Here is a 24,391-nt window from a genome sequence, read left to right on the forward strand (position 1 = left end):
TTTATGTCTCCCACATGTCTTTCCATTTGGAAAGTTACATAATAGCCAATGAAGAGTGGAAATCATTTAGAACTAAAAAAAAAAAATTCAACAATTATAGCCTTTTGGGTTGAGCATTACTCATGCATTCATACAATTAGAAGTAATAATTCAAGAGAGAAGATAGATTAAGAAAAATGTATTTAATTATAAAAGATCTTGTTTAAATAATAAAAAAGAAAAATGGCACAAAATCACCACAGTTATTTAAGTGATCATATCCACAGGATGGTTTTGTAATTATATGCTGAAAATTTACAACTCTTCTTATTAATAACACTTTCCTCTTAATTAAAATGACATCAAGGGTTCTTGATAAAATGTATAAATTTTCTTAAGTCCTCCCAAAAAGTGTCATAAACACAGTTTGTTGAGTTACTCATTTACATTGCCTTTTATTTACTACACTCAAAACTCATAAAATATTTAACATTTTTCTTCCATTTGATCCTTCTTATTTACAGTGCAGTCTCAAGATCTTTAGTCACAATATGGTTTGTGCAATAAAATTCCTGTGAATGGTACTTTCCACTACATATAACAAATTTATTCTGATTATTTGTAAAATAAGCCTATGAACATCAGCCTGCTCATGTGCACTGGGTCCTACCAACTAGAATTATGTGAACCAGCAGACTTTTATGACTCTGCAATCCCTCTCTGTATACAATGTATTCTCCAACCATTACTGCATTACATGACCTTGCATACATTTCTAATTCGCCTGTGACAATGCAGAGCACCAGCTACCACTTTTAAATTTCCATTTAAAGGAATACAGAGTATGCTAAGTGGTTTGGCTTTCCATAATCCCATTCCTCTTCATGGATATATTTTATTTATTCTCAAACATTAGTATTCGATGGTTCAGTGATAATTGGCAGTTTTTGACAGTCCTATTTTCTAGAAAGTGGATACAGTTCTGTGCATGTGTCAGATACATGTAAAAAAATTCTGAATCACCTCATGTGATATGGCAGGAGTAGCAAATAATTGTTAAAACAATGCCTCACTAATGCGAATAATAGCTTTCTAACATTGCAAGATGTGCTACTCAAGTCAACTGGTTCTGAGAGATGTACTATCTTAGTAACCAGTCACACCTGGAATGTATTATCATCAGAAAAAATGAAACAAAAAAAAACTTAAAAAAAATGTGATCCTCATTCATGGGTTTAAAAAAAATGTACCAAGAGTATATATGATTGGAAAGGGGCATGGGAATTCAAACACATACATTTTCCTATAATATTAAATCCAATCACCTACACTAACTAGCACATGTTACACAGAGTATATAACACAGGCCATAAACCAATTAATTTCCTCCATATCTCACTCAAGGGGCTTTTGTTTCCTTAATAATAATAAAATCCATTATTCTGGCAGGAGCACAAATCATATTAAAAATAAGGAAAATACTCTTTAGGCTGTGCCAACTGTGAACTGTCAAGGGAGATTTATTTTTTATAAGGCTTCAAAGTGTCACTCGTTAATAGTAGGGTATATTAGAATAACAAAAGAATCCCACGATTTCTTTCATTTTCTTCAATCCAACAATCTTCATTAAGTCAAGCCACATAATTGTCTGCAGTTTGCAAGTCTTCTAGGACGGTTTGGACTTTATAACCCACTCAGCATTTGGGTTGAGTTGGTATAAATCTTTCATGTAGGTATCATCATCAAGGCAGCGTTCTCCTATTAAAGACATATATGTTACCAAGTTACAATGGTGAAGATGTCCATTTTTTTAAAAATTTAGGATAATTGATCTAGAATCAGAAGTTACCCCAGAGGCCGTTCTTTAAGGATGAGGAAACAGATGCCCAGAGGTTAAGCGACTTACCCAATGTCACACAGATACTAAGTGACAGAAGAAGATTTTGAACCCCAGTCTTGATAATAGAGCCACTGTTCTTTCCAAGATACCAGATAGTTTCAAATTTTAATTCAGAAACTTTGGACTTAAAAAAAAATATCAGCTTCCTAACCCCAATTTTCTTCATTCCCCCAAAATTATTACCAAGGACAGTATTGCAGAACTATATAAAAATTTATAAACACACACACATATACCTACATAAATAAAATGAAATCATTAACATAGAATATCCACAGAAACTAGTAAAAAATATTACTTCTGATGTTCCCTGGAAGCCTCTTCTTGGGGTTAAGTGACTTGCCCAGGGTCACACAGCTAGTAAGTGTTAAGTGTCTGAGGCCAGATTTGAACTCAGGTACTCCTGACTCCAGGGCCGGTGCTCTATCCACTGCACCATCTAGCTGCCCCTGGAAGCCTCTTCTTTATAGGACATTCCATATGTCATTCTTAACTCCCAAGAGGAAAGATGAAAACTTAAATTTTATTTAGCAAGAAGGAAGTGAGTTTGCATCTTATGGTTCATTTTGCAAAATCTGGATGGGAAAGGTTTAAACTATAAGTTTCAAATATCCTTATAATTTTAAGAAAATGAGCTATTAATTGTTCCACTTACAGGCAACATACTTTTCTTTAAGTCTCAGAAACAAACTCACCTAAATTAAGTTTTCATTTTGAATAGATTCATAAAATCATAGATTTTTATACCTGAAAGGGGACGTAGGAACCATCCATGTTCGATCTCTTCCTTTTTCTGTTTCTTCTGTGCTTTTTTGTTGGGGGGGGCGGGGCAATGAGGGTTAAGTGACTTGCACTGGGTCACACAGCTAGTAAGTGTCAAGTGTCTGAAGCTGGATTTGCACTCAGGTCCTCCTGAATCCAGGGCCAGTGCTTTATCCACTGCACTACCTAGCTGCCCAATCTCCTTTTTCAAGTGAGAAAACTAAAGCCCAGAGAAGTTAAATGACTTTCCCATGATCAAACAGCAAGTTGGCAGTAGATATGAGACTTGACCCCAAGTCTCTTGACTCCTAATCCAGCTGTCTGTGGTTGTTTCAAAATAATTTTTTTTTAAATTAAAATATTCTTGGGGGCAGCTAGGTGGCGCAGTGGATAAAGCACTGGCCCTGGATTCAGGAGGACCTGAGTTTAAATCTGGCCTCAGACACTTGACACTAACTAGCTGTGTGACCCTGGGAAAGTCACTTAACCCTCATTGCCCCACAAAACAAAACAAAACAAAACATTCTTTTCCTTACTTTCTTTTTTTAAGTCATTTTTCCCTACTCATTTTCAAATTCTAAATAAAAATTAAAGTTAATTCTTTGTGTTTTGTTTTGTTTTTTTTGCAGGGCAATGAGGGTTAAGTGACTTACCCAGGGTCACACAGCTAGTAAGTGTCAAGTGTCTGAGACCAGATTTAAACTCAGGTCCTCCTGAATCCAGGGCCAGTGCTTTATCCACTGCGCCACCTAGCTGCCCCGAATTAATTATTTTTTTTTTAGATTTTTTGGGGGGGGGGGGCGGGGCAATGGGGGTTAAGTGACTTGCCCAGGGTCACACAGCTAGTAAGTGTTAAGTGTCTGAGGCTGGATTTGAACTCAGGTACTCCTGAATCCAGGGCTGGTGCTTTAACCACTGCGCCATCTAGCTGCCCCCCAAGTTAATTATTTTTAAAGGATAAAAAAGAGATATTTTTAAACTGAAAAATTTTTAAATGTCCATGAAGCATTACAAAATATTTTTTAAAATCCATTTATGCTATTTCCATTCTACACAAGGAATATCATAAATCCCCATTGTGTATAGAATATTAGGCAAACAACAACAACAAAAACCAGAGTCAGAAACATTTCTGGTTTTTTCCTTTAAAAAAAAATACAACATCAAAAATGCTTTTTTGGCCACTAAGTACCTCATTCCTGCAGGTGAGTTGTAATTTAAGTATGAAGGAAGTAGTGTTTGGAAAATTTGCATCACTAGAGAGTATGAGAGTCTTTCCAATTGCAGGGAATTTGCCTAAATCTGAAGTTAAACTCAGAGGGAAAGTTTATGTGGAGGTGGCTCAGAGCTTGAAGAGAAAGAGTTGACCATCCAAAATTCCTTCTTAAAAAGCTATGAGTAGGGGCAGCTAGGTGGCGCAGTGGATAAAGCACCGGCCCTGGAGTCAGGAGTACCTGAGTTCAAATCCGGCCTCAGACACTTAACACTAGCTGTGTGACCCTGGGCAAGTCACTTAACCCCAATTGCCTCACTAAAAAAAAAAAGTCTAAAAAAAAAAAGCTATGAGTAAGTAGATCATAGACAAAACCATGACTTAGCAGCATCTATAATGTTATTTTATATTCTTGACCCATTTTGCTCCAGAGATGTTAATAATAAAGATGATAAATGTCAGATCTTATAGGGAAGGTAGAAAAACCTGTTCTTACCAATATTTCCTCCTATTTCATACAAAAAAACTTCCCCTTTCTTGAGTGTCTGGACAACTCCACTGTTGGAGAGAAAACAAACTGATTAGTCACACCATCAAACAGCTTGCAACCATATCCTTTTAATGTGCTAAGGGGATTCTGGGCTGTATGGAAAATTCACAACTTAGACACACTGTAATTATCTACACATTTCTATTCTTCCCATCTGCTAAATGTGCAGAATCAGTAATAAGATGTCACCTGTAAATTAATATTAACTCAGCCACTCGTGCATATCAAAGCAAAATAAATAACAAATCACTATGTAAAGACATAAAATTTTAAACAAAATGCCCAACACATCAATTACCAATAAACTTATTAATATAAAAATTTATGGCTTCTAGTTTTGAAATATCTAAAGACATAAGATTTCAAAGAAAATAACACACTCATTTCCAATAATATATGGTATCTGGGTATCAAAAAGACACTTGGATAGCTGTTAAAAAGAAATATTTTCACTATATTTTTCACATTCCTTTCATTCATTCAATAAATATTTACCAAGCACAGCACAGTGGTTGTGTCCTGAGAGGAATACCAAGATGTATAAGGTCTAGTCTTTACCCTAAGGAACTTAAAATTCAATTAGAGAGACATACATTCGTTATATATATATATATATATATATATATACACACACATATATATGTATGTATGTATATGTATATATGTGTATGTATATGTATATGTGTATATATATCATATATATATATTTTTTCAATCTTGGGAATATATTAAAAGGAATCAGTTCTATTTATGGAACCAAGATTTCTAGTAAGTTGTTTATTTTTAAGGTTTTCTTTCTTCCTTCCCTAGGACCTCTGGGTTGCTTTTGGTGCTCTAGAGCAACACCTAGAAGAAAAAAAATGAGAGGCATCATGGTATCATAGAAAGTGTGCTTGCTCTAGAATCAGAATTTTCAACCATCCTCTTTCCCCTAAGTTCACCTTTATCACCAGTATGGATTTAGACAAGTTACCTATAAATCCTTAAGTCTCTGAACCTCAGTCTTCAACTGAGGAGCTCCCATTGTCACGTAGAAGGCAGCATATAAATAACTATTTACACACATGACAGATTGATGGAACGGTAGGCTGGATGCTCTCAGGAGGTTAGATGGAAGATCATCTCAGAGGGAGAGGGACTGGGAGTATTGGGGGGCATGGGAAAAAGAGACCAGGAAAAGCCTCTTGTCCAAAATGGGAACTAAGCTGAGTTTTAAAAGAAGCCAGGGAAGTGCAGATGCAGAAGTGATAAGGGAACAGCAGTCCGGTACCAGGGAATAACCAGCAATGAAACAGAGTCAAAAGATGGCGGGTCAAATGTATGAGGTAGAACAAGTGAGGCCAGTGAAGCCAAAAGACAGGCTGGGGAGAGGCAGGATAGAAGAAGCAGTAAAGTTATGAAATACCAAACAGGGGAGCTGATATTAGATCTGGGAGGTAATAGAGAACCATTTGGAGGTCACTGATTAGATGGGGAGACATGCTTAGACCTGATCTTTATTAGGGAAATCACTTGAGCAGATGGCTCCAAGGGCCCTTCTAGATCTAAATCTGTGATTTTGTGACCCTCTATTAGTACAATTCACTGTAAGTACTCATTGCTTTTCCAGTAAACATTTGCTTTTGAAACACAGCTCGGATATGTGATTGACATGTAGAGATCCAGAAGATCAGGGTCTGATGAGTTAGTATGTGGTTATAGTATCCCCTACTATAGCATATTGACCATGAAAGGTATTTAATAATTGCATGACCATAAGGCAAGTTATTTAACTCTTCTGAGTTAATCTGTCTTTCCTCATCTGTAAATTAGGGATAATAACAGGCTTATTACCCATCTCACACAGCTAGGTGGCATAATGTACAGAGTGACAGGCCAGGAAGACTCTTCTCCCTGAGTTCAAATCTGGCCTCAGACACTTCCTAGCTGTGTGACCCTGGGCCAGTCACTTAACCATGTTTGCCTCAGTTTCCTCATCTGTAAAATGAGCTGGAGAAGGAAATGGCAAACCACTCCAGTATCTTTGCCAAGGAAACCCCAAATGGGGCCATGAAGAGTTGAACACAACTGAAAAAAATGACTGAACAACCCATCTTAAAACAATATTATTGATTTGGTACAGGATTTGTATGTACTAAATGTGTACAGCTTGTATTCCTCCCAATAGAATGTAAACTTTGTTGAAGGTAGGAAATACTTCTTTTTATTTTATTTATTTATTTATTTTTGGCTGGGCAATGAGGGTTAAGTGACTTGCCCAGGGTCACACAGCTAGTAAGTGTCAAGTGTCTGAGGCCAGATTTGAAATCAGGTCTTCCTAAATCCAGGGCCGGTGCTTTATAAACTATGCCACCTAGCTGCCCCAGGAAGTACTTCTTTTTGTTGTTGTTTTGGCAACCACAGGCTACAGCACAGTCCCTAGAATATAGTAAGTGTTTAACATGTACATAATGAATTCAGTCAAAAAGTCTTTATCAGTATGAGCTCTCCTATGGGGAAAGCATTTTACTGAATGCTATAGAAGATACAAAAGAAAAGGCAAAGGGTAACTCCCATACCCCCTTTCAGGAATTTATAATCTACTTTATCAGACATCCATGCAGCAATCTGAGAACAACTTGCACAATCACATATAAGGTGTGACTTTAAATTAGAGAGATTAATTTCACAAATTACACAGGAAAGTCAATACAATGAAATGCAAGAATAATAAAGTACAGGGCAAATGCTGCAGTACAACAACACTTAGGGCAGAGGGGAAAAAAAATGAATGATTAGACTGGGACTGCCCCAATAGCCATTTTTAGTATGTGAGAAAATAATGGAGTTTTGGAACTCTCAGAGGTCCTACTTTAGGTCCTAAGCCAGAGAGCTTTGCCTGACCTTTCTAGGGGCTAGCCCAGAGTCAGGAGAATTTCAAAGGAAATGTAGAATGACCTTGCTGACTACCTACAGGAAGTTACATCAATAAAAACCACACCTACCTGAAAACTTTTCCCCTCAGAGGGTCAGCCCTCTGTACTCTGACGTGAGTGTGTACTGCTCATGGACCACCCTCAAGTCCAATGAACCAATAGATTTGAATGATGCTAGCCAATTAATTTTAAGCAGTGTGTAAGGGCCACCTCTACTCCTGACCTAAGGAAGCTTCTGCTCTGACTTGCTCTCTTGGTTTGGAATGCTCAAGGAGGCAGGATGCAGATGATTCTCTCCCCTCTATCTTAGACAGGCCTTCTGATCATTCTGAGCAATGTGCATTCTCTCTTTACTAATATTTAATATGCGTAATGCCCCAAACTGTTACAGTAGCCTCTAATTTCTAAGTAGCTACATATTAAAACCCCAGCTAATTTTCCCTAAAACTTGGGACAGTAATAGGGAGATCCCTTATAATTTTAATCACCACAAGTAGGAGGAATAACATGGAAATAATAATTTCTGACATAGCATTTTTACAGTTTACAAAGCCCATTGTGTGCAGGATCTCCTTGATCTTTTTGAAGTCTTTTTTTTCTTTTTTTGGCCATCACTCTCCTTAGTTCCAGAGAACTCAACCCCCATCCTTCCCATAGTACCCTCCTCATTTGATCTCATACTCTGTGAAATAGGTAGCATCTTTATTATCCTTATTTAACAGATGAAGAAACTAAGGTCAAATGAGTTTTAAATGATTTGCACAAGGTCACAAAATAGAGCACAGGGACATCCCATTTTAAGTTCACTGTTCTCTCAGGCAACAATGTGAGTATGTGTGCGTGTGTGCGTGTGTGCGTGTGTGTGTGTGTGTGTGTGTGTGTGTGTGTGTGTGTGTGTGTGTGTGTGTGTGTAGAGAGTAGAATGGATTGGATCCATTGGGAAAAAGATGTCATTTAAAGAAAGAACAAGAAATGGCAAAGCCAAACCTTTGGCCTGAAACCTTTGGAATCACTCTGGGCTCTGACAAATGAACTTTCATTTTACCTTGCCCAGAAGAAGGCCTACACACTATTTCCCAGCCACCTCTACAGTATGTCAAGCTCCACTCCAGCCATTGTACCCACTTCCTCCCCACTAAAACCCTGGACTACACACTTGGAACCCCTCTGAGTTCTGACAAGTATGAGCTTTGACCTTACTTTGCCTGAAATCCTTACCACTTCACCCTACTCTAGGGTGTTCTGTCCTTACTGTTCCTCATTTTTGTAGCTCAAGTACTTAGCATGGTGTCTGGCATGTTCTGATTGCCGCCTGTCTGTCTGCCTGCCTGCCTGCCTGGCCTGTCTTCCGGCCTACTGTCGTCGTCTGTCTGTCTATCTATCTATCTAACTATCATCTATCCGTCCATCTATCTTATTTATATGTGCATGTATCCATCTAGCCACCTTCATCGATACCTAGAGAAATGTCAAAAGGACCTAGCTAGAGGAAAGCTTTTTAGCATGTTGAGTAGATGCTATGAGGAGAAGTTATGAAGTACATATATTAAGGTTGTACAGGATAAGAAGACATGGATTTCGATGAGCAGTTCAGAGAAACTTGGAGGGTCTTACGTGAGCTGATGATGAGTGAGATGAACAGAACCAGAAGAAACATTGTAACACAGTATCATCAACATTGAGTGTTGATCTATTGTGATGGACTATATTCTTCTCACTAAGCAATGGTACAGAAGAGTTCCAGGGAACTCATGATAGAAGAGATCTCCAAATCCAGAAAAAAAAAGAACTGTGGAGTGTAGATGCTGAATGAACCATACTATTTCTTTTGTTTTTGGTGCTGATGGTTTTTCTATTTTGAGGTTTTCATCATTGCTCTGATTTTTCCCTTATAACATGACTAATGCAGAAATATGTTTAATGTTATTATGTGTGTGTGTGTATATATATATATATATATATATATATAACACCTATATCAGATTACCTGCTGTCTAGGGGAGGGAGGGAGAAAAATCTGAAATTGGAAAGCTTGTATAAGCAAAATTTGACAACTATCTTTACATGTAATGGGAAAAAAAATAAAATACTTTATCAATTAAAAAAAAAAGACATGGGTTTCTATCAGCATCAATGGAAAAAATACCCATATCCATTGAAGGACTAAAGTAAGGAACCAAGCTGTAAAGACAGGGAGAAGGCTGGGGGGAGGTTGGGGAAGAGAATAATTTATTAAGCACCTACTATGTGCCAGGCACTGTGCTAAGTGCTTTATAAATATAATCTCATTCGATTCTCACAACCACCCTGGGAAGTAGGTGCTTAAAATGTTAACCCCATTTTACAGATGAAGAAATTAAGGCAGAGAGCTGTTAAATGACTTGCCCAAGGTCACACAGCTAGTTAAGTCACTGTGCTAGGTGGAACAATGAACCTAGATGGGTCCAGTAGTAAAAGATCCTGAACACCGGTCTGAAGGATTTAAACTTACTCCATACGGGGCAGATAGGTGGCGCAGTGGATAGAGCACCGGCCTGGATTCAGGAGGAACTGAGTTTAAATCCAACCTCAGATTACTTAAACACTTACTAGCCGTGTGACCCTGGGCAAGTCACTTAACCCAATTGGCCTCACCAAAAAAAAAAATAAATAATAATACATACAGTAGGCAAGATCTTACTCGAGCTCAGATTCATTGAATTCACATCATGTAGTAAAAAGTGTAATCTTGAAGTAAGAAGACCACAGTTTGACTTCGCTGGTCAGATACGGTCTGTCTCTGTACAAGATTGAGCTTAAGTTTCCTCATCTAAAAAATGGGCATAAAATAGACTCAAACTATCTATTCATAGAACCTGGAAAAAAATCCTTTTATAAAACTTAAAGCAGTAAGTTATTATTTAACCAATATTTTAAAAATTAAAATGAACACCTTTGACTGATGAGAATGGAAAACAGGTATTTTTAAATATGACCTTGACTTTTAATAGAGGCAGTCAATAGGTAACTGCTGAAAACCAATCTATTTTGGGGAAACCTGCAAAATAAAAATGTATCCACTTCTCAAAAGCTAAATAGCTTCAAGAAGATATTCAGAGAAAAATTTAATAAAATACCCAAAGGGACAGAGCAACAAACTCTTCATTATAGTATTAAGGGAAGGTGTATGTTCAAAATTAGGGCACGGTTTACAGACCATTAGGATTTAATTTTCTACAGCCATGTGTTTGCAGTGACTGTTCCCATGCTCATCTCCCTGACTCCACCTTTACAATCCCTCATTTCCTTTAAGACCTGACTCAAACACTTTCTCCATGAAGTTTTTTCCTGATCCTTGCAGTTCATAGTGCCTTCTCTCTCAAAATTATTTTTACTTATTTTTTTTTATAATTCTGCATATACTTACTTGTATACATGCTGTCTCCTTGAAGACTTGCTTTCCTTTTCTCTTTGTTTTCCCCCAAAGCCTAGCATACAGTAAGGGCTTAATAAATACTTAATGCCTAATTTGGGAATTGTCCACTAATATTCTACTGGTTCCTAATCTTGGAGTGGGAAGTAATCATGGATTTTGAAAGATATATAAGGAAAGAAACAAACTTTGCAAGGTCTTACTATGTTGAATATTCTTTGAGTATGGGTCCAATGATGGACTGATTATCTGCCATCCACCCAGCCTGAGCTAAGTTCCAAAAGGACTTTTTTTTGGGGGAGAGGGGGGAACTGGCATGAAAGGGTTAGGGGAAGGGCCACAATTACATATGAAGGCTATCTACTAAGATAGAAAGGACTGAAATACTATACTCCTTAGCAGTAATTTCCTAACTCAGCTGGCAAAATAGTAATGACAACTCCTGTTTATACAGTGCTTTAAATATTTTATCAACCTATACTGAAGTAGTAGCAGTAATAATAATAGACATTTAAATGTCACTTTAAGGTTTGTAAAATGCTTTATATATGGTAACATATTAATATTTTATCAACTTGTTCTGAATTAGTAGTCGTGACAGTAATACATAAAATAAGACCATATTTATATAGCATCTTAAGGTTTGCAAAATATTGTGTATGTATGTACTACCTTAATATTTTATCAACATTCTGAAGTAGTAGTAGTAGCAGCAGCATCAGCAGTAGTAACAGATGGCATTTACATAGCACTTTAAAGTTTGTAAAGTGCTTTACAATATCATCTCATTTCATCTTCACAACAACCCTGGAAAGTAGGGGGATCTTATTGTGCCCATTTTATAGATAAGGAAACTGAGGCAAAGAGAAGTAACTTGTTCAGAGTCACACAGCTAGTAAGTGTCCAAAGCTAGAGTTGAGTTCAGGTCTCCCTGACTCCAAGTTCAGCAGTCTCTACACCATGCCAACTAGATGAATGCCATACTACTAATGCCAGGACTACACAGGAGCTATGAAGAAACTTTTAACCATCTACTTGAAATGGGATCAACCAAAAAAAAAAAAACAACCAAACAAATAAATGAAAAAAAAAACCAAAAAACTTTATCAAATAGAAAATTTAAATTCATTACAATCAGCTCCACTCCTCAGGCAACAAGTACATATTAAACACTTTCTTTGTGCTAAATACTGCACTAAACTGTACGACGCCAAGAGAGGCCAAAACACAAACTACTATGTACAAATAAGACTTATACAGGGTAAATTGAAGGTAATCTTTGAGAGAGGGCATTAGGGTGTGTGTGTGTGTGTGTGTGTGTGTGTGTGTGTGTGTGTGTGTGTGTGTGATGTTGGAGGTTGTTTTGTTTTGTTTTGTTTTCAAGAAGGGGGTACTAGGAAAAAGCCTCCTGCAGACCAAGATTTCAGCTGAGTCTTGCAGGAGACCAGGGCAGCCAGGAGGCAGAGGTGAGGAAGAAGAACATCTCTTTACCTAGCAGTACTCCTTTCAGTTCTTTAAACAAAGTAGTTTGAAACTCCTCCCCTAACCCCACCTCTCATGACTCCCACCCCATTCTGAAAGAGGAAACCCACAGAAATCCAGAAACGCTACAGAATAATTAAAATCGACACGGGCCCATACCTTTCTTGGCTGAGAAACCTGGCGAGAACATCACTGGCTTTCAGGTCTTCAGTGAGCTGTATTGCCATGGAAACTTTCGAGAGATGGGGCGCTTGTACTCGAATCACTCCCTGAGGAACATCAGCCTGCAAAGCAATCATGACATTGGAACAAAGCAGGGAGCAGCTGGAACGTGTAACTTTGTGCAATGCATTATATGGTAAGTGTGCTTAACTACTGCACATTTTACTACTCTACTACATAAAAACCTTAACTACTGTATAATGTAATTTAGCAAATTACATCAGAACCTCAAATATCCTTTTAATGGCGATCAGGGAACTTTATAATATGCATACAGTAATGCTTAATTATTTTTAAAGATGTAAAGAATGACAGCAATAACCATTACTGCCATATTAAGTGCTGATTTCTGAGTACTATCTGCTACTGCATCCTTTTCCTGGCAATTTATGAAATTGATTCAGAAAGAAGTTTCTGTATGTGTGAGGACTGTATTTTTTAATGTTGCTCAACCTAAATTGCACTAACTTCCAGGGTACCTAATCTTTGCGCTCCAAGGTCTGAAAAATGAAACACACTGTCCCTTGTTTAGCTACAAAATTGGTTCAATTCTCAGCTAATTGGGTTACCCTTTTAGACCACATATAAGAAATGCATACAATGAGCTACTGTTATCCTTTTCCTGATGAAGGTACAGGTTATTTAATTTATACATACAAACATCGATATGTGATTTCTGAGAGGTCAAACAAAACATAAAAATGTATTGTGAGACACCTGAAAACAGGGGGCATAATTCATTTTTTTTTTGGTTTTCTTAAGTTTTATTGACAACTTCTTGTTTTTACAACCTAGTTATTTCTTCTTCATGCTTCTCACAGCATTGAGCTTTCCCTCATAATAAAAATATTTAAGCAAAAGCAACAAGCACATTGACTATATTTGACAGTGTGTACCATATTCCATATCCTTAGTCCCTTACCTCTTTTTTTAATTTAATAAAGTATTTTATTTTTAAAGGAGTTTCTGAAATGAGAACAGTAATGTATACTAGAGATGCTTCACAGACACCAGGCCTATATAGGAAAGCAAAAAACCCATCTGTATTAGTGTTTGACCAGTTAGTCAATTCAACAAACCAAAATTTATCAAGCACTTACTATGTGTCAGAAATTGGCATGCCTCTTTGTAGGTTATGCCCATAGAGCACTATGGTAAATCCTAACAAGCTAGAACAAAAGGCATTCTGTAAAGGAACTGACAAGAGACTATGCCGGGTATCCCAAAAGTCTTGGTGCAGCTTTAAGTTGCACTAAAACTTTTGGGACACCCTGTATATCTTGTCACCTGAAGAAGAAGAAATAAATTCAAAGAAGCCCAGCCACCAGGATATGATTTTTTTTTCTGGGTAAGGGGAGGGGACAATGGCAACTCATGAAGACTGTCTCCTTAAGGTGTGGTGAGGTTGTGATCATCATTGGTGAAGGGATCACTAACACTAATGAAAAATCGGATCAAAGTATCAAATTCTACTATGTTCTGTAAATGATGGACAAGTAGCTTTCATTGGGGGAGGGGAAAAGTTGTTATTAATTTAATCTTACACAATTTTCAATTATACAAAAAAGGCAACATTACATACCCTTTGACCAATAATACCACTACTAAGCAAAGATAGAAGGAAAAGTACCACATTTATTTTTAACTAATTTTATTAATAAGAGGTCTTGACGTTATAAGGCAGCTCCTCTACCAAAGCAGATAAACCCAAAAAAAGTCCCTCTATAAGAATTTTTTTAAAATATACAGGGTGGGCCAAAAGTTACAAATATTTAATAACTCCTTTATTTTTTTGTTTTTAATTTACAATACCATAGCACCATAGAGAGTATGTATAGAAAATGAATTTACATTACATGTGAAAAATCAAATCTCATAAATGGCAAAAAATAAAGAAAAATTAATTTTCAAAAAGTTATTAGCTCCCCTTCATTACTTTTAGACCACCCTGTATTAGACTTTTACTACAGTTGAACTTGTTTGGAATATTTGTGTCATAATGGATATAAATCTGGCACTGGAGTCTGAACGACCTAGATTTAAGTCCTGGGCAAGTAATTTAACCTCTCAGTGCCCCCAGGCAATTTTTTATTTCAAAAATATAAAAAGCAGGACATTTTTATAGTTGCAAAGAACTAGGGGGGAAAGATGATGTCTATCAATTGGGAAATGGCTTACAAACTCGTCTATGTATGGCATATCATTGTGCTATCAGATCCAACAAATATGAGGAATTCAGAGAAAACTGAGACTTCTACAAACTGATGCAGAGATGAATAGAACCAGAAAAACAATTAACAAAATGATGACAATAGTACAAGGGAAAACTTCACTGAAAGACTTTAGAACATTGATCAATACAGTGACCAATCACAACTTCAAAAGACCAATAATGAAACATTTCTGCCTCTCAACAGAAAGGTAAATTAGAGCTATACAATAAAAGGTAGATTAGAGCTACAAAGTAAAACATACATTTTCAGACATGTTGATTTGTTTTTTCTTGATAAGTTTATTCATGATAAGGATAGGCTCTATGGGATAAGAAGAAGGGAGTCAGTGGAAAGTCATAATGATGTGGGGGGAAAAAGACCATCCAAAAAACATTAAACATAAAAATAAGCCAAGGAATAAATCTCATAGTTGGTCTTATTATTAATTGTTTTTGAATTGATTTTGATTTATAGCAGCTTTTTGTGACAGTAAAGAACTGGAAACTAAAAGGACACCCATCAATTGAGGAATGGTGAGTGGAATGGGTTCAGAAAAACCTGGGAAAAATTATATGAATGATGTAAAGAGAAATGAGCACAATTAGGAGAACACTGTACACAATAAGAGCAATATTGTAAGGATGTTCGAATGTGAAAGCCTTAGCTACTTTGACCAATACAATGATCCAAGACAATTCCAAAGGACTCATGACAAAAAAAAAAGCTATCACCAGAGAACTGATGAATTCTGAATGCATATTGAAGCATATTTTTCTGCTTTATTTTTATTGCTTCTTTACCCTTTGTGGAGATTTATTTTGATTTGGGGACCCTACCTTTGGGCTGACATTGGAAAGCCTTAGGCCCTCAGGGTCACTTCTGTGTGGGAGGGGCTAGTGCTCCTCCCCCTCTGCTTCAGCTGTGTCAAAAAGCCCCGTGGGCTGTACGAGACGCCAGGTGAAACAGCTGGGGGGAAAAAGCCCCCAGCTCCCTCTGACCTGAGTGGAGGTATCTGAGAGATGCTGAGCTCTGGCGTAGCCTGTGGGGAGGCACGTGAAGCTGGAGCACACCCCCGCCCCCAACCAGCCGCAGCCCTGGCTAGCGGATTAGCTTGGTATGTGGGTGCAAGAAGCCCTGAGATTTGAGTGGAGAGAAGAAAAGGTATATATAGACCTGGGAAATAGACTCAGGGAGGACGGACAAGATAGAGGGGGGTCGGATGAGAGAGGACGAGATTAGAGAGGTTTGGAGGGACAAGACGAGGCGGAGAAGAGGTCAAGTGGCGGCTGATGAGATTAGAAAGGTTGGAGCGTGGCAGACTAGAGACAGGGATACAAGGACACAGGAGAAGATGAGAAGGACTAGGAGCAGGGAAAAGAGAGGCTGAAGGGCAGACTGATGGAGCAGACAGACAGAAGGTCAGTGAGAGAGAAACACAGGGGTTCAGTGGTGACAGTAAGGATAGGAAAGTTAGAAGCAGGAGGATTTACAAAGTGAAAGGGTACAGGCGGAGTTAGTGAAAGTAGCTGAGCAAGTGAGTACCCTGAGGAAAGAGAAGGTTCAGGCCCTTATTGTATTAAAAAAGTTCTAAGTGCAGCAGGTGGGAAAGAGAGGCAGTGGAAAGAGACTGCAGGAGAGCAGTCAGGTTGTACATTTTATTTCCCTGTATTCTTAATTTTAAATAGTATCTCATAAATAAACTCTGCTTTGATTATTTGGTTAAGAGGCTTCTTAATATTTTGCTTATCAATTTGGGAGTAGAGCAGTGTGGTGGAACTTTATAAACAGTCCATGCTAAGTTAATAGCAGTCAGATAGCCAGTTAGTCAACAGTCCCAGAATTAGTACCCCAGTCAACTTTAGCCCCCAAAATTAGGCTAGTCAGTAAAAATATTTTTACACCTTGCAATATGGCTAAAATGGAGATAAGTTTTGCATGACTTCAAATGTATAAAGGGTAATATACTTCTTGCATCCTCTACAGGTGAGAGAGGCGGTAGAGGGAGGGAGAGAATTTGGAACCGAAAATAAAAACAGAATGAAGAATGGGTAGAATTTCAACAGAAAAAAATAATTGATTTTGAAGTTCCTGAAAAAAGTGATATTTAAATTAGGATGTAGAAAAAAGGGGGATGACAGCAAGTTTAGGAGAATTTTAGAATACTTTTTTTTTCAGGGCAATGAGGGTTAAGTGACTTGACCAGGGTCACACAGCTAGTAAGTGTCAAGTGTCTGAGGCCAGATTTGAATTCAGGTCCTCCTGAATACAGGGCCAGTGCTTTATCCACTGTGCCACTTAGCTGCCCCTAGAATACTTTTTAAAATCTCACAAATGATTCTAACCAAAATTATATATTCTTTTGAGAAGCATTTATTATATATACACAATTGTATTTTTTAAAATACCTTTAAGCGTTAATTACAGGAATATGGCAATTTTATCAGAACGTGAAGGCCTCTTCAAATATGGCCAAACAAATTCTATCACTGATCATAATAGCCAGGCACTTTATGGTCAGTTTTTTTTGGAGGTGGGAGTTACTTGTTTTGAAGGTAGGGAGGGAAATATCCCAATTAGATTTTAAGCTACATGATGGAAAGAGTCCCTTCTCATATTACTATTATTGCCCTAAAACATAGTATTGGTAACTTAGTAAAGGCACTTGAGGATGGAGCAATCTTTTCACAGTAGAAAAGGAAGGAGTGGGGGGAAGCTAGGTGGCACAGTGGATAAAGCACTAGCCCTGGATTCAGGAGAACCTGAGTTCAAATCCAGCCTCAGACACTTGACACTTACTGTGTGACCTTGGGCAAGTCACTTAACCCCCATTGCCCCACACACATACCCCAAAAAAGGGAAGAAATGAGAATTGTATCTCTTAAAACTGAGTTAGCTGTTATTCTTACAAAATGGATATTTTTATTATGGGCACATTTTCAGCTTATTGTAGTATATTGGTGTAAGATGTTGCTCTAAATCTAATTTCTGCCCAGCTGCTTTCCCATTTTTCCAGCAATTTTGATCAAATTGTAGGTTTTTTCACCAAGTAATCTACATTCTCAGGTTCCCTGAATTCTGTTTTTTTTTTCATTCAGTTGTTTCTGATTCTTGCTATTTTGAGAAGTTCCACTGATCTATTTTCTATCTTTAGTAGCAAATAGTTTTAAGATTACTGATTTATGTATAATCTGAGTGTGGAAATGCTATCCTCCTTTCATTCCTATTTTATCTCAATATTTCCCTTGAGCTTCTAGAGCTTTTGTTCCTCCAAATTAATTTTATTATTTTATATAGCTCTATAAAGTATCCCCTTGGTAGTTTGACTGGTATAGCATTGAATATTAAAGGTCACACCATAAAAATCATTAGGAAAAAAAAAAGCAGATCAGATATCTTTTACAGCTCTAGCTAGGAGAAGAATTTACAACCAAAAAGGAGATAAAGTAAATAATAAAAGATAAATTGAAATTTAAAAGGTTCTGTACAAATAAATTCAATGCAACTAAAATTTTAAAGAAGAGGCTAATTGGGGAAAATAAATCTTTGCATCAAGCACTCTGTTAAGGATCTCATGTCCAAGGTCTATAGGGAGTATATAACATAAATATCTAATTTCCCAGTGGAGAAGTAGTAAAAGTATATGATTCTCCAAGGAAGAATTACTGTTAAAAATCATATTAAAGATTGATCTAAGTCACTAATAAAAAGAGAAATACAGATCAAAACAATTCTGAAATTTCACAGAAAATGAAAAAAATGAGAAATAGTTTGTGTTATAGGGGTTGTATGAAGAAAGCCAAAATAATACTTTTGGTGGATTGTGAATTAGTCTAACCACTCTAAAAAGCAATAGGGACGGGGGGGGGGGTGGCTAGGTGGTGCAGTGGATAAAGCACTGGCCCTGGATTCAGGAGTTCCTGAGTTCAAATCCGGACTCAGACACTTGACACTTACTAGCTGTGTGACCCTGGGCAAGTCACTTAATCCCCATAGCCCTGCAAAAAAAAAAAAAAAAAAAGCAATAGGGAAGTATATAAAAAATGTCTCTACCCTTTCACCTAGAAATCCCACTGCTAAGCATATACACCAAGGAGGTCAAAGACAGAAAGATCCAACAGACACCAAAATATTTATAACTGTACTTTTTGTAATAGAGAAAAACTAGAAACAATGTAGATGCTGACCAATTAAGAAATAGTTAAGTTACGGTTCATGAATGTAATATAATTATTACTATACTATAAGAAACAATTAAAGTGAAGAAGAGAGATGCATGAGAAGATTTATATGAACTTACTCAAAACTAAGAAAAATATAAACAATGTCTACAACAATGTATTTTGAAAGAACAATGAAAAAATTAAAACTGATGGCTATTAAATTATAACTGCTAGCCTTGGCCCTATAGAAAAAAAACATAGGAATGTGTCACACTCTTTGAAGAAATGATGAATTGGTTGATGTGTGGTTAGTATTGCTGAACTGCCCCCTCTGGCATAGTAGATAGAAATCTGACCTTAGAACCAGGAAAACTTGGATTCGAGTCCAAGTTGACACATTTTTTATCTGGGGAAATCATTTAATCTTTCATTGTTCTAAGTCAGGGGTGTCAAACTCAAAAAGGGCCATCAAACCATACATAAGGATCCCTGTGGGCACATCTTGATTTAGAAAACCATATACTGGGGCAGCTAGGTGGCACAGTGGATAAAGCACCAGCCCTGAATTCAGGAGGACATGAGTTCAAATCTGGCCTGAGACACTTGATGCTTACTAGGCTGTGTGACCTTGGGCAAGTCACAACCCTCAGTGCCCCACCAAAAAAAAAAAGAAAGAAAACCACATATTAACATTTTCAATGTTTTATTGTATTTTTATTAGTTTTGTTAAATATTTTCTAATTATATTTTAAACTGGTTTGGGTCAACTTTAGGAGTATTGTGGGCATAAGTAGCCACTGGTTTGACACCTCTTCTCTAAGAAACTTATTAGCATCTAGACAAGGGCTTCTTAAACTTTTTCCACTTGAGATCCCTTTTCACCTGAGAAATTTTTATACAACCGCAGGTATATAGGTATATAAAATAGGTATGCAAATCAAATACTTACTGCCAAATTTTTTGTTACCCCCATATGCAGTTAGTTACAGGGGTCATGAAAAAATTAGCAATGATAAAAGGTTATGGGTACCAATATAACCAGGGTCGGTAAAAATTTCTTGGGTGAAAAGGGGACACGAGTGGAAAAAGTTTAAGAAGCCCTGAGCTAGAGCATAAGGTGTAGAGAAAGGACTGACCTACATTTGTAAAGGGAGCTTCTTCATCCAGGAGCCCCTTTATCAAGGGTATTACAGGTCGATTCCTCATCTCTTTTTATTCTTTGTTATATAGGTCTTTCTGGGAGAGTAGAGGGACGTCCAGGGAAATGAAGGTGATGCAAAAACAAAAATACCAATAAAATAACTAACAACAACAACAACAACAACAAAAAAGGTTTTCTTCATGCAGTATTGCTTAAAACAAAATCAATGCTATTAGTCAAAGTTTTAGTCAGTTATCCAAGAAAGGAATCTTAGATAATAAAGGCAACAAGGGAGAACACGTGGAAAGAGTCAGATTTTCTTTCTTATTTGGCAAGGATAATCACATTAAACAAATTGATTTCTACTCATCCACTAAAAATCTGAATAAGCAAATGAATGCTAATATTTGTGGGAACACAGTTTCTCATAGAAAAGATTCAAGATAAACATGGACAAAAACTCAAAATGATATGAAAATAATGTATGAATGTGATAGTTTTAGTAAATATTTTTAGTGTGGAGACATGTCTCAATCCAGACTAATACATGGTTGTCCCAAAAGAAGCTTTAATAGTTTAAAATACACTGAGACTTTTGGGACACCCAAAAGAATTTCCATTATTTTTCCTCTACTTTTTCCCTTCTCTGTGCCAGGGAAACTAGGATAGGTTGTTGTGGGGGAAAGAATATTGGGCTGAGAGGCAGGTGACTTGGCTTCCTTATAGCACTGGTTTTATCTGTGTCACTCTATTTTTCTGGGACCCAGTTTCTGCATCTGTAAAATTGGGAGGAAGTAGGTTAAATAATATATAAATTTTTTTCCGGGTCTAAAATTCCAGGCTTTCTACTCCCTGATCCCAGAGCTACTTCCCTCCCATTTCCTAATGTGCCCTGACTATTGCAATCTTACTCATCCTTCAAGGCTCAGCTCAACTCAAACATCTCATCCATAAATCATTCCCTGATTCCCTCTAGCCAGAAGTAATCACTCTCTCACCTAGCCCTCATGGCATTGTCTTTGTTCTCTTTCTTTGCCACTCATAATAGTCTACCTTGAATTAGAGTTATTTGCATAGTCTCTTATCTCCCTATTAAATTGTGAGTTCCTTAAAGGTCAGGGCCATATCTTACTAATATTCTCTTTCCCTGTAGTCCCTAGTACAGTATCTCAAATAGAATGTAAGTGTTCAATTACCAATTTTAATGTATCAATCTGAAAAAAAAAAACACTTTCCATTAATTAAGATAGTTAAGACAGAAAAACTTCCATGGAATAATTGCGGGGGTGTGGGGGGGAACCCAACTGTTCTAACTCAAGTTTAAGTGCCCTTTGAAAAATATTATACTTTTCTAACCAAAAATGGTGAATGAATTACCATTTCAATAAAACTCATCCCTTCCTCCCTAAAAAAAAAAAGGATGTAGAAAAGAAAATCAAAAGATAGAAATTTCTCGAACATAATTTTTAGCCATTTGTGAAAAGGGGGAACTGAAGAAAACCAGGGTTACCATATACCTAATTCAAATGAATCATTGTTGCACTTGGAAAGAGAGGCACACTGACCTTATTCCAAAACACTGTGTGAATTGAGGGTGCTTGGCATGTATGTATGTGTTTCTCAAAATCTGTTTTAGCAATGGAAACTCCATATGTAACTTGATCTTAATTCTGCTGCCCAAAGCAACCTACAAATAAGGTCCTATGGTCCTAAGCTATATCAGGGATTACATCAAAGACCACCCCTGCCACATCAACCCACTTCTGACACTGGAGTTCTGGCAGAAGAAGGCACATGTTTCAAGAAGAGAATCTTAGTCACTACTAGCTCTCAGGTCTCCCAAAGTTATCAAGGAATCTGCCTCACTGGTATATACCATGGGAGAGAAATCATGAATAGGAAGGGACTGGATTTCTACAACGATCAATTCTACAAGGGTCTGCCTCAAGAGGGAATGGGATCACCCTCTTTGGAGATATTCAAGCAGAAGCAAGCAAGATAACCATTTTTAAGAGATTTCCTCTAGCTATGGATTGGACTAGATGGCTACTGAGGTCTCATCAAACTTTCAAAATTCTATGATGATTATTCTACAATATGTTTGTGAGTACTGGCAGGTACTACATGAGATAGTTCCAATGGCGGTGACCTTATTGATGTGATAGATACAGGGATCTCTCCCTCCCTGTCCCACTCTCAGTTTCTTCCCATGAAAGGAAAGGGAATTAGGCTTGTGTAATTTTATGTTCAAAGTCTCAATCCCAAGAGAACTTCTTACTAAGCTGTGAATTCTCCAATTTTATATCAACACAGAGTTGAGCTATTATCAATTGAATATCATTTGTTACAGTCCATCTGCATCTCTTTGACATTGCTGTAAAGACACCATTATAAATACAGTTATCCCTACCACATCAAGGGGTTATGGGCACTATGTCCTCACAATCTGGGAAATCTGTGTAAAATGTTTTTGGCCCTCCCTTTGTACCAGAGAATAAGTCTGAATTATTATAGTATTAAAAGAGAAAATATGTTAATATTTTACAAAATTATACATACATATGCATATATATGTATGTGTTTATATATATATATATAATTGATTTCTGAGTTTCTAAACTTTTTCAGTGTCATCTGTAACTTCCACAAAACTCCCCCCAAATTCCCATTTTCATTTCTTATGCCTACGCGTGATATATCAAAACTGCCAAGGGGGAAGTTGCAGTGTGGAAGGGATAACTGTAGTATCATAGGATCATACATTTAGAGCTGTGAGGGGCTTTAGAGTTAGGAGCTTGAAGGGGCCCGGATCTAGCTCCCCATCATTTAACAGATGAGTAAACTGAGACCCCAAAACATTAAGTGTCTTGCCCAAGATCACATACTTAGTGGGATTTGAACCTGGGGCCTCACTCTAAATATACTGCTCTTTCAAATGTATACAGCCTCACACATACAGTTCCTACCTTCTAGGATGTTATCCTTTTGCCCCCTCCCCTTCATTAAGAATCAATAATCATCATAAAGAACAAAGAGGAGAGTCCATAAAAACATGAATTTCTCTTACATATATTTTGTTTTGCAAAAATATACGTTAAATTTAAGAAGCCAGTAACAAAATTGTGCCATCTGAGCCTCCTTCTTGACTTTTTGTTTTGTTCTGTGTATTCTGTAATTTAGTAATGCAATTTTTCCTCCCTTTTCTTTTGTATCAGTGATTACACAACCACTCTTCCTGCTCCCAAACAGAAGCTCTTTCTGATTAAAATAAAGCATAGATAAGCAAAATGCATCATCACAAAAATGTATGTGTCATTCTGTAAGCACGCTTTAAAATGTTTGTGTGTGTACACATAAATCTGGTTGGGGGTATTTGGGGGAGATGAAAAGTTGTACAACTCTCATTCTGAATCTACTAAAAACCATTTCTCTTTGGGAAAGGAATAAGTTCCAAGCAGTGATTGTTAGGCTCAGAGGACTGCTATTCTGAGCAGATATGGACAAATGATATTTATACAAAACGTTACAAACTATGCCCAACGTCAGAGGCCTACATGCCTATGCTAACTACTCTGAAGCTCTAACATCAAGTCATATAAAACCCAAACACTATTAGGATTATAACACCATCGAGCTGCTAAACTCTGGAAAGACAAACCATTCCTGTTCATTAAGGTGGTACTCTAGGTCTGCTCTCAATCTGTGGCACAATCACTGCTGTCTCAACACATCCCATCAACTTGCTAAAGCTCCTTGTAGACTCACTGGCTAGCTGCTGCCTCTGCAGCAATCCAGGCCACTTTGCTTGGAGCTTTGATCAGTTTCAGAACCTAGCTTATGCAAAAAGTCACCCAAAAGAGCAGGATTCCTTGACTGACTAACCATTAAATATCAGTTAGAGTAAAGGATTTAACAGCCTTTTAAAAATTTTACAGTTAATTTCTTAAACATGTAAACAATATTGTAATGGAGAAAATGTTTTCATATGGCCCTCATGTGGTCTACATACTGATCTAAAGGGGAGCTTAAAATCTGACTTCATTTCTTATTATTCAACTAAGTAAACTGCAATCCAAATCTTCCCTCATTAGGTGCTCCATGGGTAATGCAGTAAAACTGCCTTGCTCAGATTTTTCTCTCTGTAGGTTGGGGCTATTGTATCAATGTCATATATTAGAAAATATTAACTCTTAGAAGATCAAACATTAATTTCCATACACTCCTTTTAAAAAACCTAATTTACGTGTAAAATTGAAGCCTTGGATGAACCTAATGGCTTTTTCTTCCTCAATAAGGCAACAGATGATTAGACACACTAGTGAGAAACCTGGAAATAAGAGTTTTCCAAGAACAAGGCCAGATGTAGCGCGTTATTTTACAACTATAGGAAGGCATTTCAATTGCCTAAACTAAAAGGGAGGACTGAGGGGAGGGGGCCAGGA

The 24,391-nt window shown here is 37.2% G+C and overlaps 1 protein-coding gene across 1 annotated transcript in view; it reads right to left on the reverse strand.

Moving 5' to 3' along the window:
* Nucleotides 1-203: 203 nt before the first annotated feature.
* The window catches only part of ARHGAP18 (Rho GTPase activating protein 18), a 197,529-nt gene continuing 173,341 nt past the window's right edge, over nt 204-24,391 (reverse strand). Inside the window, 3 exon segments of the mRNA XM_043964431.1 lie at nt 204-1,737; nt 4,351-4,412; nt 12,373-12,497. Of these exon segments, the coding sequence (XP_043820366.1) occupies nt 1,646-1,737; nt 4,351-4,412; nt 12,373-12,497 (279 nt within the window). The 3' untranslated portion in view covers nt 204-1,645.

Source organism: Dromiciops gliroides, chromosome 4 (genome assembly GCF_019393635.1).
Source record: "Dromiciops gliroides isolate mDroGli1 chromosome 4, mDroGli1.pri, whole genome shotgun sequence".
NCBI lineage: Eukaryota > Metazoa > Chordata > Mammalia > Microbiotheria > Microbiotheriidae > Dromiciops > Dromiciops gliroides.